At 38.1% G+C, this 18,611-nt stretch overlaps 1 protein-coding gene across 4 annotated transcripts in view; it reads right to left on the bottom strand.

Annotated features, from left to right (window-relative positions):
* Positions 1-4,184: 4,184 nt before the first annotated feature.
* The window catches only part of YAP1 (Yes1 associated transcriptional regulator), a 94,826-nt gene continuing 80,399 nt past the window's right edge, over positions 4,185-18,611 (bottom strand). For all 4 annotated transcript variants that reach the window (XM_058419242.1, XM_040054849.2, XM_040054850.2 and 1 more), the window contains 3 exons: positions 13,446-13,576; positions 9,351-9,463; positions 4,185-8,732 (listed from right to left, as the gene is read on the bottom strand). In XM_058419242.1, coding sequence (XP_058275225.1) covers positions 8,494-8,732; positions 9,351-9,463; positions 13,446-13,576 — 483 coding nt within the window. In that variant the 3' untranslated portion in view covers positions 4,185-8,493. The remainder of the gene's footprint in view (positions 8,733-9,350; positions 9,464-13,445; positions 13,577-18,611) is intronic.

Below are 18,611 nucleotides of genomic sequence, written 5' to 3'. Positions count from 1 at the left end.
AAATGCATGCAACAATACTCTATGCCGGTATATATGTGTCATGATGCAAAGATTTCTCCCCCCTCACATTCATGATCATTCAATGCACTTCTACATCTAAAGGGTCACTCTGGTTTCCCAGAAGCAGCTCAACAAGAAAGCTCAATCTAAAAAATAATGAAAAACTTGAGGACATAGGCACAAAAGTTTTGAGGATGGAACAATTGGTGCATGTTGATCTGTCAGTGGTAACAGTGCACTCTTTTCTACCAAACAGAAGGAAACTGAAGCTAACTGGTGAGCAGCACAGCAGGACTAACTCGAGTCAGTTCACCCTTCCTACTGAGTGTTCAAATGCCAGTGAAAACCATCATTTGGTATGCACCAATATATGACCTTCCTGTAATGCATTTGTGAGTTTAAACTTGCAGAATCAGATGCATACCTTATACTACATTGCATAGATTACATTCATATGTGGTGACCTCACTGAGTAGAAGCCCCAGAATAGCACAGCTTGAGAATGAATGAATAGGAAGCACTTAATGCTTAACCCTCAAAGCATTTTGCAAACATTAACATTCAGTGCTCCCAGGACACAAGTAAAACCATGCACACAGCTTTCCTGGGAAATGGTAAAATGCCTCACTCAAAGGCTCAGCAGGAAGTCAGATATGCCATTACAAGGTGGGAACTGTCTTTTTCCAGGGCAACGTGTACCCATATAGGTTGTACCTGACTACATTTTAAAAAACATCTTTATCCCATTTCAGATGTTGCCAGTGCAATCACTTCCATAATGTGGTCATCTGTTAGATGTTAGTGACATTGAAAATTAAATGCAAGCAAACATGAAGTGCCAAGACCATCAGATGTCTTCAAAGTGAGACATTTCCAAGAGGAGCTAAGAAACACAGTCCTCAGGCTGTAGAACACATCTGCTTCCTTCCTATTTTTATGAACCTCACCAGGCTTCATTGCTTCTTTTTTGAGGTGATGAGAAAGCAAAATCCACATATTGCAATAGCAGAGATGACCGTTGTGAAGAACCTGAGTCTTACTGCAGTCATGGATTTTCATGTAAAACCAGCCTGTTTTCCAAACCATGGCTAGTATATGGATGACAGGAACTTGGATGCTGATACTACTGTTTGGGTGACAGATTTTTCTAGCATTCTTGCCACTAAGCTGAAAAGAGAAATTTCTATTTCTCAGTGATCTGTTGGTGCTTATTACATTCATATTAATTAGAAAAATCTATATCCACAGAAAGATTACCAGATCCTGACAGGCCGTTCAGAGGAACAAAGACCTTTAAAAGGAGAGTAATGTTTTAAGTGAAAAACAAACATTTGAAAATTAAAGGGAGTCATGGTTTTACACCCTGGCAAATACAAATCTAAACCCCAGGGCTTTAGAGCAGTTTCTTGACTCACCTGTGGGCAGGGATGAAGGGGGTGACAGGAAAAGGCTGCATTGACAGGGGAGATTTAATCAGCCCAGCAGCTGTCACCTTCTGTAGCACTGACACTTTTCTCAACCACAGCCTGAATCTCTCCTGTATGGCAAGAGTCAGGCTGCCCCACAGGCTTTGCTTTTGCCAGCAACTTCTTGGGACTACACAGCCATTGGTAACCACCTTCAGGCCGAACCCCACTGACCTAACCAGAAGGTACCTCACAGTTACTACCACTTGCTGGGAGGTATCACCACCTAAGCCACACTATTTCTTAGCACAGTGGGTTTGGGATTTTGTCATACACAAATATAACCAGTTACCTCATTTTGACTGTAGACTTTGACAGTCCAGGATTGCAGCTCAATCTCCCAGAGGCCTCCGGGTCACACTTCAACAGCAGAGGATCGGTATGGAAGGATTACATCCTTTGGCAAAGTCCGAAAAGGGCCCCTTGGCAGTTAAGAGAGCTGAAACAATCATATTTGCATGCCCAACAATGAAACTATGAGAGAAAGACTGAATTACTCTGTCAGCTTAAAAAAACCCCATCATGGCTATCACCAGGTTAAGTGCTAGGTAGGAGTCCTCCAACAGGCACTATGGCTAGGACAGCTGGCTGCAGATATCAAAGCAATGACACAGCCAAACTTTTCCAGTCTCAAACAAGAACAGGAATCCACCGTTGTTCAAAAAAATCATGCTTGCCCATAACCATCCTGTACCAGAAGTTGGGCAGCAGCACATTTGGAGTCAGACTGTAAGTCTGTGTTATATGACAGATTTCAAACACAATGGTAGCTGTATTTAAGAGCAGAAGAACTCTGCTCTCCTCTGGGGACAAACAGCACCTAGTATTACAGTCCAGTCTTTAGGTGTTAGAAAAGCCAAACTCACAGATGGTAAAGGCAAAAAAAAATTTAAACACACTAGAGAAGCTCAGAATTGACATATATGGAAGGAGGAGAAAGAGCATTTCATGTGAGCTTGAATGTACCATTTTTATGGAGCTCTTGTTTGTTACAGGACATTGAAAAAAAAGCCTCTCTGGCTGCTGACCCTTCTTCCCCTTAGAAAACCAAACCAAACAACCCCCTCCTCCCAAGTAATAGACAGGAAAATCCCCCAAAATGACTTTGCCTCTCATGTTCTAAACCAAGCCAATTTAATATAGAAAAATTCTATCATCAGAGTGACCAACTACATTCACACATAGAGAAAATAAAACCAGTCTGTGATAGCCTAGATCTGTAACATTACTGCTACAACCTCTGCATTAAAGACAGAGTATGTCTGGAAAAGTAAAAACCATGAGTTTTCTACAAAATCCACTAGGCAGCTTTGTCAGATGTGTCAGTATTTATACATTTCTTACTCAACATGCTCCCTCACTGCCTAGAGAAAAACACATTGGCTGTTATATTTAAGAGTCATTCAGTACTGGATATGGTAGTTGGTACAAAACTTTACCCTCTGTTCTAAAGACAATTTGATCCTTTATTTAAGAGCTGGATCCACCATTTCACATCAACCAAGATCTCTCATCCTGTACTGACACCTTCCAATTTTGATGACACCTAAGTTTAGAGGGTGCAGAGTTATCCCTGTTGGCAATAAGAAGTGGTGACAACAAAGGTCAAAAAGCACACTTTTGCTGTTCAGGAAGAACATATAAACTCTGGATGCTGATACTGTAAATAAAATCAGTGGCCCTAGTTTATGTCTGAATGAACTCCAAAACAGGAGGTGCTATACAGATCATAACCTGATCTCAAATAATTATTCTGTTGACGATCCAAGATGAAAAATGCTTTCTTTGGCTGATAACTTGCACTCGCTTCCTTGGAAGCATATTATTTCTGGCTCACTGAAACAAATACTTTTTTTATTTTTAACTAAGTGTTGAAAATATTTCAAAGAGAATTGCCAAGTGAGCCTGTAATACCTGTACCAAATATCCTGTTTTGTAGTAATACAGTCTATTTAGGGCTGCCTCAGAAGGTCACTCACACTTCAACTACTGCAATATGTCACCACCTTATAAATGAGAGTGACATCAGCAAACAAAATTGGTGCCTTATCATTCCCTGACACTGGCTGCCTACTCCCAAGGTGGAAGGTGTGATGTTACATTTAAATTTAAAGGATCTGGGTGACTAAAGCTGGCTATGAACTCAGAAGTACAAGACAAACTGACAAATCCATACTAACTTCTGTAACTACGAAAACACACAAATGTGCTAAATTCCACAGGGTCGGGGCACTTGGTGCTGAATAGTAACAACTCTGGAACTGCTAAAATGCAAACAGTGTATGACTTTGGACTTTCCAAATTGCACTACATTAAAAAAAAAAACAACCAACCCATCTTTTAGACTGTTATACAGAAGGTCAAAATTAATGAAACCTGTCAAGATATTTTAAACTCAAATCTTCAGGCACTTTCAAGGTATGTCATTACATATTTCACAATGCATAAGTCAAAACTTGGAAATGAAAATAGTGTGTCTTTATTGATAGTCTGCCACAAATTAATGCATAAACTTAAGAGTTAGCCAAAAATGTATCTGCCATCCGAACATGGCAAGCATTGTCTGCAAAAAGTGGATGCGTTCTTCTAGTAGATACCCAGGTGTTCCGTTACCAGGTCTCACTATTGTGCCATTTGCAATTAAAGTATTGTTTTACACAAGCTGCATGATATTCACCAGAGTCACTGTCTCTTCATTACTGCAAGCACACAGAGATGCACACTTTAATGTTAAGCCTTTACTGAAGCCAGTGGAACTCATTTGTCTCTCAGGTGAGGTTGCACACCATATTTGCAGAACTGGAGTTTACGACTACAAAAGCAATGACAAGGGGGACAAGAACAGATGCACTACAATAGGCATTCTGACAATTCAATGCATCTATCTTACTGAAGGAAATCACATCTTTACATACTACTGAATGTTAAAAACAAACAAAGAAGTTTAAGCACAAAGTATATATTTATACCAAATAAAACAACTGAAAAAGTATTACATAAAGAAAAATAATGTAACAGAATGTACTTAAGTACCTAGCTTACAGTCATGCTCATATCTAAAAATAACATTGTTAAGTAATATATATAATTTTGGACATAATTTTCTAACATACAACATGATTCTGTGATTCTAAATGTGGAGAGTACTTTTTCCATGATACAAGAACACAAATTATTTTATACAGGCACACCTGCTAATCTGTATAAAAAACATGCTTGTAAGTGAAAAGGTACTGTAGTACTAATTTACCACGTAGTGTTAATCATGTTGAAATTGTCTCTTCTCCTTTTGCATTGGTGAGCGCCAACACTGAATGGTACAATATTTGATCCATATGGTTCACTGACACTGCAACCTGTTCCCAAGCAGTAGCCCTGCCCAGGTGTTAACAGTACAGTTCTGTACAGCCCCATCTGTCTGCATGTAGTGTATTTAAAACTAACAGCTATTACAATTATTACAATGATTTCTGTTTCAATATATACATCAGTATAAAATACTACCCAAAACACTTTTGCATTTCAAACAATTTTAACCACTTCATCAAGCAATGCATTTGCAGAATTAAAAAAAAAAAAAAATCCAAATTAAAATTGATTGCCAACAGTACAGCATCTCTATGGTATGTTTCCTAGTAAGTGAGAGAACGGAAATGTCTTAATTAAAATAAGTATCACAAAACATAATTCATGTTAGAGCAGTTCAAGGATTCCCAGTTTGTCAGTATCTACCCTAAGCAGTGCTACCCAAATACAGTATAAGCCATTTAGTGTTTCTACAATGAGAATAAAACATTCAAATATTAAAGCTGTGACAAACACACAAAAGCAAGGAAAGGTAATTTGTTCTGTACTCATTTCTGTTGTAGCAAGGTACAGCATGTCAGGAGTTTGCACTCAGTGCATCATACCTGGTTGTGTGCATGGACTGGGGAATGAGGTGCTGCAGGGCAGCGCTGCACAAAGGGTCCTGGGGGTCCTGGCCTGTGGCCAATTGAACATGATGCAGCAGTGCCCTGGCAGCCAGGAGAGCCAACCCTGTCCTGGGGGCATCAGGCACAGCATGGCCAGCCAGGCAAGGGAGGGGATTGTCCTGCTCTGCTCTGAGCTGGGGCAGCCTCACCTCCAGTGCTGGGGGCAGTTCTGGGTGCCACAATATGAGAGGGATATTAAGCTGCTGGAGAGTGTCCAAAGGAGGGCAATGAAGGTAGTGAAGGGTCTTGAGGGGAAGCCACTCCTCATGGCTGAGGTCACTTGGTCTGTTCAGCCTGGAGGAGGAGAAGACCTCATTGCAGTCTACAACATCCTCCTGAGGGGAAGAGGAGGGACAGGTAAGATCTCTTCACTCTCAAGACCAGTGACAGAACCTGAGGGAATGGCCTGAAGCTGAGTCAGGGGAGGTTCAGGCTGGGTATCAGGAAAGGGTTTTTAACCCAGAGGGTGTTTGGGCACAGGAACAGGCTCCCCAGGGCAGTGGTCCCAGCACCAGCCTGGCAGAGTTCAAGAAGCGTTTGGACAACACTCTCAGGCACATGGTGTGAAGCTTGGGGTGTCCTGTGCAGGGCCAAGAGTTGGACTTGATGATCCTTGATGGGTCCCTTCCAACTCAGCTTATTCTGTGACTCTCTATGTGCTATGATACCTGGATACAACTGTGGAAGACAACTGAAATAGAATCAACTCTGAATTTCCTTGCTGTTGTGGTTTTATGTCAGATCATTCAAGTTATGAAAACTTAGTGTCTTTTTCTTTTCCTGAAGGAAAGGAGAGAGAGGAATTCATAATGAAATTGCAAAAATGCTACTAAAATCCCTATCTTGGACACAATACACTGCTTTAGGAGCTACTGTGTCATTGCACAATATAAGTGGCCTATTAATCGCTGAATTACTGGTGTAGCAGAATATATATCATTGTGAATGTGTTTTAAAAATTGGTATTTTAGAACTTGCCTGTATCCCGTAACAAGCCACAAAATTTAGTGTTTTTCAAACACTAACATGTTTATGTAAACTAGTAAATGTACATATATAGTAGTAAATTTCAAATCTCTGCCTCTGCTGCTTCAGTTTTTAAAATGGGATTTGGTTAAGAGTTTTCATTCTTTACATCATCCTAAACCACAATTATTTCTGAAGCATAAAAGAAATCCAAATGGCAATAGTAATAGGATGGGTTTTTTAGTTTGTTTTGCTGATTTGTTCCTAGCTTAAAAAATAATCAGTGTCTTTAAAAAAATGCAAAACAGTAAAACCCAAAAAATCTCTCCTCAGGAGAAGTCCCTGCTAACTGAGAGTTTTTTTTCCCAAAACTAAGTTTCACGCTTACAGTATCTTTATAGTCATGTTATACACCCTTGAAAATAAAGGCTCAATGTTGAGAAAGGTGACAGGCCCTTAATTATACAGGTGTTAACTGGTGACACTATTTTTCCAGAAAAAAAAACCAAAAGCCCCACAAAAAATCATAGCTTATATTGAAAGTTTGATTCATGCTCATTTTGTTCAGTTAAAAATACTCTTTGGAAACTTGTGTGAACTCTTGCAGACAACTTAGTGATACATCTTTTCCTGTTAAAATAAAAATAATTCATATTCACCTCTACCCCATGCTAAGCTCTACTCCTAATATACACTTCATTACCTGCTCATGTCACCATCTAACACATATCTTTACATTCTTCTACATATAGTGTCCAGGGCTTATTTTTCACCAAACAGAACTTGGTAACTATTACATTTAGAAGTTTTTATTGAGAAGTTTTTTGGTGTTCTAGCCTTTTCATTGCAACGCACGGTGATATTAATAGTTCAGAATTTTTGTGCGTGTTAACTTAAGAGAAACTTTTTATAGATTTTTTTCCCAGTAAGGATTTTAAAATCTGAACTCACTTAGAGACCAAAACTGAAAACCAGAAGAGAGATTAGATACAATTTTAAAATGGTTCTGCTACTTTAAAATGTATTTAAAATTGGTACACATGACAAAGGACTAACTTTTACATTGCTGTAATCAGATTCTAATTCAAAGTCTCACAAATATACATGAAAAATAAGCCACTGGTCATGAAATCTAACGATTACATTCAAAGCTAGCCTTTAAAAAAAATAAAAAAGTTACAGGCAAAACATACTGGTTTATGTACTCACTAGCTTATCAGGCTACAATAGGCATGGTTTAAGTATAAAAAAAAGCAGACAATTCAGATTTAAATAAGACTGTGTGAAATCAGAAAAAAACCCTTAGATTTCACTATTTAAAAAAACCCAGAACACCTATAATTACTTCCCATCCTACGGCTACAGTTAAACCAACTAACAAAAAATAATCAAAGTATTTTTGACAAATGGAAGTTAGGCTAGAGTATGTGGCAACAATCAAAGTTCATATATGTTTCTATGTAAAATGACTCATGATTTACTATAATATAGAATACGAACAAGAGCACTTTGTGGCTAATGCAAGAGCTACTAATAGGAACACTTAATGCCAGTCTTCAGCCCTCCTTTACGTCGTATCTCCAAATCAGTATTGACTTCTTTTGACCAGATACATCATTTTTGGCTTGTCACCCCGGTATGTCATGTTTTACCACTTGCCACAGACAGCAGGAGACAACTAGCTGAGCAAACTACAAGCAGTGACATGCAGAAATTAACTCTCAAATCTGAGTACTTAGATAAAATGATATGCAAGCGCACACTAGGACAAAAGGAATGGCATTCGTCATCCAAATAGGCTCATCATCCCTCCCCAACCCCCCTTGAACAGTAGTTGCAACAGCAATAGAAAAAGATCAAGAAGATGTCTGTTCTTCAGAGTCAACTGTGGAAAAAAGTCAGCAATATATAACAGCAGCGATGGACAAGGAAGAGCAAACCCAAAGAATCTTGTTGAGTATTTGTTCATTTACTTTTTCTGAACACAAGCCAAAGTGCACCACACTGGCTTGTTCTGAACTTCAGATACAGATGTCCTAATCTCCTTAGATCCTTCACAGATTTAGAATTCAGTCTCCCTGAGGCCTCTATAACCAAGTAAGAAAACTCTCTTTATCTAGCTTGGTGGCTGCCAAGACAGATTCCATGTCATTAAGGATGTCAGAGCTCAAAGCCTCTTGCAGACTTGGCATCAGTTCTTCTCCTTCTATATTCATTCCATCTCCTTCCAGTGTCCCAAGGTCCACATTTGTCCCTGGAATGGCTTCAAGGTAGTCTGGGAAACGGTTCTGATGGGATGGTATGTTACTTTGGCCGATACTGTCACCTAGTTGTAACACAAAGATGGATATTAAGTATACTGGAAGCACCAAACCTACAAATATCAGGACAACTGGTTAAAGGTTAATCAAATACCTCTTGCATCATACAAGCAGTGTGACTCATAGAAATCCATCACAAACCCCAAAAGTAACTTGACTGCATGCAGATGTACAAAGAACATGTTTTTGTTTCCAACTTTCACCTACTGACCCAAATCTTACAGATCTTTGATGTCATTTAGCATAATTTGATTTTTACACTTGAAGGAAAAAGACAATACTGAGTCAAATATAGTTTTGGAGTAGTATTAACAACACTGTATGAGGTACTATTCTTAGCTCTGAACAACATTACTTCAAAAAGCAAACACACTCGAATTCCTTATAAAAACGGGAGTGATACTAGTTACATGCAATTTCCCCATCCTCCCAATACACTTGATTACAAACATATTTTTTCACAAATGTAACCATAACGTTTCTATCAGAGAAGTAGGGGAAATAGGAAAAGGTAGAAAACCAATGCAAAAAGTATCACAGCTGTTCAGAGTTGCTTGTTTTCACTGCAAATGGATACAAGTGTATTTGGAAAACATGCATTAAAAATGTACACAAAATCAGACCTGTATCCATCTCATCAACACTGTTCAGGAAGTCATCTGGGGTTCTGGGTACACTGTAACTGCTCATGCTAAGTCCACTATCTGTGCTTTCATCTCTGGAGTGATATGTTCCGCTGTAACAGAAGAAAAGGTAGAAAAAAATTGAGGGTAGAGGACTGAAGAAAATAAAATAGATGCTTATTTTGAACTAATTTATGGGCTTTTAAAACACTGCTACCATTAGAAATCCCCCATTCTAATAAAAAACAGGCATTTGTTTATGTGAGACACCTAAGTTTTATTTTATGCAGACCTTTTCCAATTAAAACTATATTATTTAGATTCAATTTAACTTGATGAGAATACACCTAAGCGGCTTTAAGAAACTGCCTACTTGTGCTGTGCGTAATTTTAATCTTTTCACACCCACCCACAGCTAAAACCTTTGGAAGCATATCAGATAATCCATAACGATTATAAAAATAATAATTATGGTGCACCCTTTTATGCTTCTGTAAGGATAAAAAAAGTACTTCTAACTTACTTTCCCATGTTTAATCAACCACTGAAGTGTATTTTTAGGTCACTGCTGTTATAAATAGTTGGAACTCCTTTAGCAATTCTTCAATTGCTTCCCACTGCTGCATTACTACTTGTTCAGTCACACATGTCAAGGCAAGAGAGCACCCAAATATAAATCAAATACTGGTACAGAAGCCATCCTATAAACAAACCCTGCTCAGAATGATCTTGCTGACAGAACAGTTAACCAAACTGATGGCATGGGGCCTTACATGCCTTCACTTTCTTACTGCCATCTCCTGCCAGCGCAGCAAGCAAGACCAAGAGAGTCACAGTGGAAAATGTGGGATGGGGAGGGGAAGTAGGCCAGTGTGTCGAGGTTTTATAGCATGGTTTTGGTAGCAGGGGACTGCAGGGACCACAGTGTGACACAACAGGAGGAGCTGATCTCATGTCAGGCAGCTGCTTCCAACAGTCTCCAAAGTGGTCCAACCACCCAAAGCTGAGCCCATCAGTGACAGTGGTGGTACCTTTGTCACAACGTATTTAAGAAGAGGGGGAAAATGCTGAACAGCAGATGGGAGAGAGAAGTGAGAATATGTGAGAGGAACAGCCCTGCAGATGCCCAGGTCAGTGAAGAAGGAGGGGCTGGAGGTGCTCCAGGTGCCAGAGTAGAGATTCCCCCACAGCCCATGGTGCACAGCTCATGGTGAGGCAGCTGTGCCCCTGCAGCCCCCGGAGATTCAAGGGGGAGCAGAGATTCACCTGCAGCCTCTGGAGGACCCATGCCAGAGCAGCTGAATGCCTGAAGAAGGCTGTGACCCAACTGGAAGCCTGTGGAGCAGGTTAACAGGACCTGTGGCCCCACAGAAAGAGGAGCCCATGCTGGAGCAGCTTTGCTGGCAGGAGCGGCTCTTGAAGGCCACCATTACCTCCTTCCCCCCTGCATCTCCCAATATTCAGTCTTCACAAAATATTTTCAAAATTCACAAAATACTTTAAAAATCTGAATTTCTTCAGGTTACGGTAGCATTCACTGAGAATCCATACTGATTTTCCATTCTGCATCCTAAATGAACATCAACTTGATTTACTGTTCAAATTATCATTTGAAGACATACTGATCCTCCTCCTGATGAACTTGTGAAGTATACAGTATGTGCCTTTTTGTCAAGTATGAAAAACCAAAAAAAGATAAACAGCTAATTCAACATGAACATGCTTTCAGCCATGTATATAAATATATATAAAATATATATATATTTGATTCCATGAGGACATCTTTGCCATATAAGAAAGGAACCTAACATTTCTTCATAGATAAATTATAAATATTTCTCTTTTTTTAGATTGATTTAGAAACAGAATCACCACACATTCGATACAAGCCTAGCAATTAAACTATTTAGAACTTCTGTGAACAAATGTTGGTTTACTTTATAGGACAAAATACTAAAAACAGAACTGAGACTATGTTGAACTAACTCACTCCAGTGGAGAAGGCTTTTTGGCTGTTGCTCTCACACTTGGAATGTCCAGCACTTCTCTTCAAACCACTCCTCAACACACATTTCCTCTTTCTTCAACAAGGATTTGTCCATTTAGTATTCACACCACCCAAAACTACCACATGCAACTAAACAGCATTACCCAAAATAGAGTGGATTCTTCTTCAGCTAATCATTGTTAAAATATGTGTATACAAAAGAAGAAATACCAATTTAGGAGTTAAACAGAGAACTACCATCACTACCAACATAAATCTAACCCACAAAAACATATAAACAAGTGTAGCAAATCAAAAGGTGAAATAGTCTAATATGAATATCCCATTCAAAAAAAAAATCAAATATACGATAATTGACAGTAAGTACTGAAGATAGAAGACAGATCTGATTATGCATTTTAAACCACTACTGAACATTATCTCAAGTTGATCCAATGTAGTGATTTCCTGAGATTTTTTTTATGCTTCTATTATATAGGCATCAGAAAACATTACACAACCTTAACTCTGAATATATAACTTTGGAGCCTAAATTCAGTACTGTCTCACCGGGAACTTTATATACACCCTATAAAGATAGAAATGAGCATTTCTCCAAGTCTGAACTTTAACATAAGGAATATCAAGAAGATCTTTAGGTCAAAACCACTGGACTACTTTTTGAGACAGTAATGCATATTCACAAATGTCCTTTCTTAAAAATCCCTTTCCCACATCCGTATGACAGAATTAAGTGTGGCGTCACATATACACCGGCCTAGAAGGAGACAAATGTTCAGACCAAAATGCAAATTAGGATAATCTGAACTCAAGTCAAATACAGATTTTCAATGTTTTTGCATGGGGTAAGGGCTGTATTTAAAAAAAGCCCGGTTAAATATATATACAACTAGGATATAAGCAGTATCTTTTTGCACTTTGCAGTAAATATCAACCTGACATAAAATTACAAAACATAAACCTGCCCTTTTTAGCTTTTTCCCCTTTTCTAGTTAATGGCAAAGATCCATCACTTTTTATTTTATATGTGAAGACTCACAATGGATAAAATGTATCAGTCCACTGCAGTGGCCATTTGAAACCTAAAGATGCATTTCCTTTAGGTCAGAAGACAAGTTTTGAAGATGTGAGGACCTGTATGATGTATGACGGCAAGAGCCATCTTCAAGAAGATCAAGCTAGAATGTTACCATACCACATCAAGACCATCACCTATCTACAGATGCTTCCCATAAGAGAGCAAGTCAGGTTTAAATTGTCTTGTCAAAATCTTTTATTTCTCAGGGCAAAACCAGACAGTTGAGGCTCATGCAAGAACACCCTACAGGATGAATTCCATGTAGGATAATCCCTCTAAAACCCATCAAGTTTTCTAATCCTAATTGTTTGTTTAGGAGGTAAATCTTCCCAAAGGGATTACCCAAAATACATGTATCACTTATCTCAAACTGCAGCAGTGTCTCTAAAGTTGCAAAGTCTGGTATGAAACATTTGCAAGCTGAGATTTGAACAGTATTTCCAAAAAAATAAACACTTCAAGAAAGAGGGATTTAGGAAGAAGTTTTATGAAAGACTAGTCTATACTGTAAGATTCTAAATCTCGAATGAAAATACCCACTTCAAAATAATACAGCATTTAAAATGAAACATGCCACTATTTGTAGACCTAACATTAGCAGAGTAAAAATACTGCCAAATACCTGAAGCAGAGGGGAGGGGTGAATGGAGAAACCTTAAAATGAACCTCAAGCTGTAATCCTAAATGTGCCTCACAGTTCATTTGATCTCACAGTGAGCGATTCACAAATTCTTTGAGTCAGTAATTTGAAATGACTGTTAGTCAACAGATTATGCAGAGGCAAACATGTTATGACTTTGAATAAAAACCTTCCTACAAGTCTGAACAGACTACTTCCTCCCACAGGAGACAGCTTTTAATCTTCAACTTTTACTAGACTTGCCATTTAAGGAAAGATTCATTTACAGCTGTGGCTCTTGGCACAGACAGATGTTCAAAATAAACTATTACATGTACCAAACAGAATTTTAAATCAAATTTCTTCCCTCTAGTAGCTGTTTCTACAAACCTGTTAAGAAAGGGATCAGAACTATTTGTAGTCATTGTTCTCAGTTCCTGAGACATTCCAGGAGATGAAACAGGGTTTTGAGATCCACCGTCTTGTTCCATTGTTGGAAGCTGGCTACGGAGAGCCAATTCCTAGAACAGCAGGAGAGGGAAAAAGAGATCATGTCAGGCATTTGAATGCGTTTTTTGGATACGTAAACACATGACTTTATAGATAATTGTTGCTTTTACTGCTTCCAGTTACAAGAGTTAAATGAAATTAAACCTAAGTTTCTGAGGACAAAGCAAGAATCTGTACTGGCTTCAATGAAAATGCAAGTTCCAGCAGCCATGCCCAACATTACAGAGACTACACCGTAAATGTATTTAGGGATAAAAATATTTATGTTTACACAAACATTTTCTAGTTCACGTCAGTATCTTTCTGTTAAGTCTATATCTAAATGAAAACATGAATTGTTAATACTTTCTGACCCCAAATAAAACCTGTTTAGCTCTGTTAAACAGCATTTTATCCCCATTACTTTTAAAATTCTGATTTAGTTCCTGGCTTCCTTTGTACTTTTCTTGTTTCAGTTAGCAAACCAGCAAACTTTCAAGTCTTTCCCTAAAAGTTTCCATTCACTCCTCCTGTTTGAGGCATGCATTTGAAATTTCTGACTGATAAAATCGGTGATTAGTTCCCTAAGTAAATTTCAAAGCTCTTCAAATTCTGAGTAATTTCTTACTAAGACCAAGACACTGCACTTCTGAAGTTACAAACCAAAATTGCATATAATTTTTTACACATCTGAATGTTCACCAGCTTGAATCAAACCATTCATTAAGCTTGTAATTCCTAATTAATGAAAGTGAGTATTGACATAAAATGCATTATATTAAAGGTGGATGGAAATAAGCAATATTTTATGTAATTGCCAGTGACCTCTCTCCCCTTTTTAAACAAGTAATCCATGAGCTACACATGTGAAAATACCGTCATTTTCTTCAAGCAACTCTATTCAAACATCACCAGTGTCTCACCAAGACTGAACCTTGTTAATGCAGAGACTGGTAAATCCATTGACTATCTTGTCACCATTACTGGTAGGATGTGACTTCCAGGCTGTGCCTGGGAAGATAATCTCAGGCAAAACCAATCCTGTCAGTCTTGACAATACTCATTATTTCTCACTTGTAAAATGAGAGGTCTTCATCCATTTTCAATTACAAGCTTAAGGACTACTATACTGTAGTCTTTTAGTAGGTAAATTAACTCTTCCCCAATTCTTCTTCAAAGTAATTTCTTTTTAGGAAATCCCAAGGTTATTTTATTTTATTTTATTTCCAGCAGACTGTACTGAAGTTTCCCAATTGCTTGATATTATTTTCTTTTCTAATCTGCATATGCTTTATTCCCATTCCTATGGATTATTATTTTACATATTCCTTAAAGTTTTACGTCTTGCACTAGAAAATTTTCTCACTACAGTTGATTAGATCTCTCCAGAAAGTGTACAAACATACCATTGGTTTTTGTGTTCATCACACCCAATTACTACTTCAAGTAAACCCAGCCCCCTGCTCATCACCACTTATTTGGCAATTGTTCTAACAATCAATAATAATACTCCATCCCCATTTTTCAGACCACAGGATGTTAAGCATCTTTTAATAATTTCTAAAGGCTTACCCATATGATTTTCATTTGCTTATGTAACAAAACCAAGTGTAAAGCCCACATAATGACATCCTACTTCACAGCTAAATTTACAACCTTGTATCAGTCACAAGTTACCTGACATACAGGCCTACTCGTCCATTTGAAAAAAAAGAAAGAAAAAAGCATTCTTTCTTGCAATGTTTCCCAACAGTTATTTGAAGAAGGCAGAAGGTCTTAGAGCAGCTATCCCAGAGATGGCTCAAGAACTGCTCACTCACGTGCTCTGTCCTTTTCCCTTTCCCTCTTGGTTTCATCTGCACATTACATCTTTATTTCCTTGGGTTGCAGTCCCTGATTTGGATGAAGAGGAGGAGCCAAAAGTGCCAGCAGACTGCAGAAGCAGCTTAATCACACACCAGTGCCACAAAGAGTGGTAACAAAGCAAAACTACATGGAATCATCTGTGTATATGAACTAAAGTGACATTTTATCTCCTTTGTGTGGGCTTTCCAATGAGGACTCTTGATTCAATAGTTGTGAGGAAGATAAGAAATCCATATATGTCCCCTTTTCAAGAGCTACTGACACCAGGAATGAAAAAAAACCCCAAATTTTTTCTTCTGTTACCTTAAGAAAAAAAGTCAGTACAAAAGAGAAAGAAATTTGGAAAAGCAGGGAAGTTACCTTTGCATTTTTCTGAACCCTCAGAGTGCAGGAGAGGTTGAAGTTTCATCAATACATGAACTTAAATGGTATGGTAAAAATAAATGTAGCTCAAGACACTAGCCAGCTAAAACTTAAAAATATCTAATTTCTCTAAAGGCCCACTGAAGAGATGTATTAAACCAGGAGAGAGAACTATATTTTGCCTATTCTTTGGCATGTACTACGTAGTAAAACTAGTATTTTTAGAAGTAGTACTACTTTTATCTTTGTTTCGACAACATTGCTAAAAAATGCAAAACTGGAACTATTTTTAACTATTTATAAGTAGCATTACTGCTACTTTTTCAGGAGTCAGAAGCACTTTCCCCTCAAAAGAATGTTATTACTCATCTAAGTAATACATTTATGTCATTCTGGGAGTCTGAAAGAGAAAGGAATTACCAAAAAAGACAAGTTATTGAGAAACAAATACAGGGCGATTTTTAATCATTCTGCAAGATAAGCAAAGTTTCCTAAAGGCCTAAAGAGTATGTTAAGACTATTTTCCCAAAAGGTGTATAAAATGGAAGCTGAAGTTGTGCTCCCTGAAGAACAGTCTTTTCATTTCTCCTTCCTTATAAACCTGGTTTGCATTTAAAATATATATATATATTTTCCATACTTAAAAAAATGTATGGGAGTGTCCACGTCTCTCCCAGCTCCAAACGGAGCAATGTGAACTCTAGGCTTTCAATTCATGCTTTAAAATACATGCTTAACCAGAAGAACTCAAAGTCTGGAGGCAAAAATAAAACTATGACAAAATCCTGGCTTAGATTTCTATGAATTGATCTCATCCTATTTTTTAAGTATGTCAAACTTGCTTTAAGTACCTCTGGGAAAAGAAAAGCTTAGTGCTCCCTCTTATCAGCACAAAACCTGAATTTTGGTTATTACATAGAAACCAAAATGATCTGTCATCTCCTTAAATAATTTAAAAAATAAGGTCAGCACTGTGCAATTTATTTGGCAGACCTCATCCACTTTTTTTTTTTCCTAATTCCATACAGATTAAGTTTTACATGAAGTTACATTTACATTCACACCATGTTCAAATTAACTTTATAAAACTAGCTTTTCAGAGCATTTCTATCTTCACTGGCTTTTGAGGAAAGGCAGATGACTTGTGCAACTCACTCATTATATTCTTACTGTATTAAACCTACATGCTACTCAATTTGACTCAATATATCCCAATAACTGGTTTTGCAAATTTACTTTAAAAGTGCCAATTGTAGTATTTCTGCCCCCAACCATCCAACCGTGTGGACTTTCAAATGATCCACAGGCTTTCCTGGGACGGGAGAGAAGTTTTTAGGGGAAGGAGAAGACCACAACACTCATGGGCAGACACACAGCACCAGCTGCTTCTTCCGATTGTGTTTGCGTTCTTGTGAGGGCCACGAAGTTACAGCACGTATACAAAAGAATCAGGGAGGACAAATGAACTCAGCAAAGAGGAGTTGGGCAATTTGTGAGGACTGAGCGGGAAATGCACCATTCACTGCGCCAATCAGGACAACAGCACAGCCAGTGAACTACACAGACTGTTAAACAAGGTATTTATCCATAAAGATCTACAGACACGAGCAAGCAATACAATTATTTTGTTGATCTGTAAAGCTTAGAAACAAGCAGCAGATACAGAATGAGCAAGCACATACAGAGGAACTTGCCTCATGAATGTGTAGTATGCTGATCTTACTAGCAAATACTCTAATATTAGCAGCAGATAAATAAGAATCTTCCATTCTCAGCACAAGAAAATAGTCTGCACAACATCCAAGAATAATGCCATCAGTACCTCGACATTATTTGCCTCTATTTCTTTCCACAGCACACTGTAAGGGAAGAAATCTGTTACTTAACATCTGTTCAATTTTGTGACATAGACACAACTTGATTGACATCTGCTCTACATTAGAAATTTTTGACAACCAGATGCTAACTGCAGGAAAATGGAAAGAGAGGTAGTGGGGATGGAGTGAAAGTCAAGTCATTCAATCTCTTTACTAAGACAGATAGGCATCTTTAAGGTTACACAAATAACTGATGATGAGCACAAGTAACTAAATGGATGCCTGGTTTTTAAATTTCCTAGATGTATCAAGAGTTCTTGCTGATACACAGTATCATTCAAGTCCGAACATTATAAATTTTGCTACAGGTACCTTTGACATTTTTAGAATTTCAGTAAAATACATCTTCATTCAAGCAAGAAGAGTCTCTTGCAGTGCTTGCTATAAAAAATGAAGTTGAGCAATTATTTACTCTTTCCAGATGGTGCTAAGGCTTCCATACATAACACTTCGAATGTTAGTGTCACCACAAGATACTACAGTATCACGGTAGAGAGACAAAAACCTGTCAGGCACACCAGTTACCCCAGTACCAAAAACACCTGACTGTAGATATCCACACAACCACGGTACTGTATCCAGGCTACAGGGGGAAAAATGTCAAGAAGGATGAGGATGCTGGGCTAGATGACCTCTACCAGTCCCTTCTAACCTAGTGATTTTGTGTGACATGAAAAGCTCAAGATCCACTTAAAAGTTAAGGAACATTTCTCAGATGTTTTTAATCCATCTATACAAGATATTTCATTACAGGCAAGCCTCAAGAATGCCGGTGTTACACAATTTCTCCACAAACGAAAGACCTTGTCAATCCCTCTCTAAAACAGACTTAGCTTCCTAGAACTAAGAACACTGAACATAGGAAGATTTAATTTTTGGTATTCTTTAAAAGAACATCTAAAATTTAGCAAGAGAAGCAATTACTCTGCCACCAAGCACAGCTTTATCATCAGGAAAGCAG

Source organism: Hirundo rustica, chromosome 2, assembly GCF_015227805.2.
Source record: "Hirundo rustica isolate bHirRus1 chromosome 2, bHirRus1.pri.v3, whole genome shotgun sequence".
In the NCBI taxonomy this organism is placed as follows: Eukaryota; Metazoa; Chordata; class Aves; order Passeriformes; family Hirundinidae; genus Hirundo; species Hirundo rustica.
The sequence above is the reverse complement of the archived record's forward strand: the minus strand, read 5'-3'. Positions and strand labels throughout refer to the sequence as shown.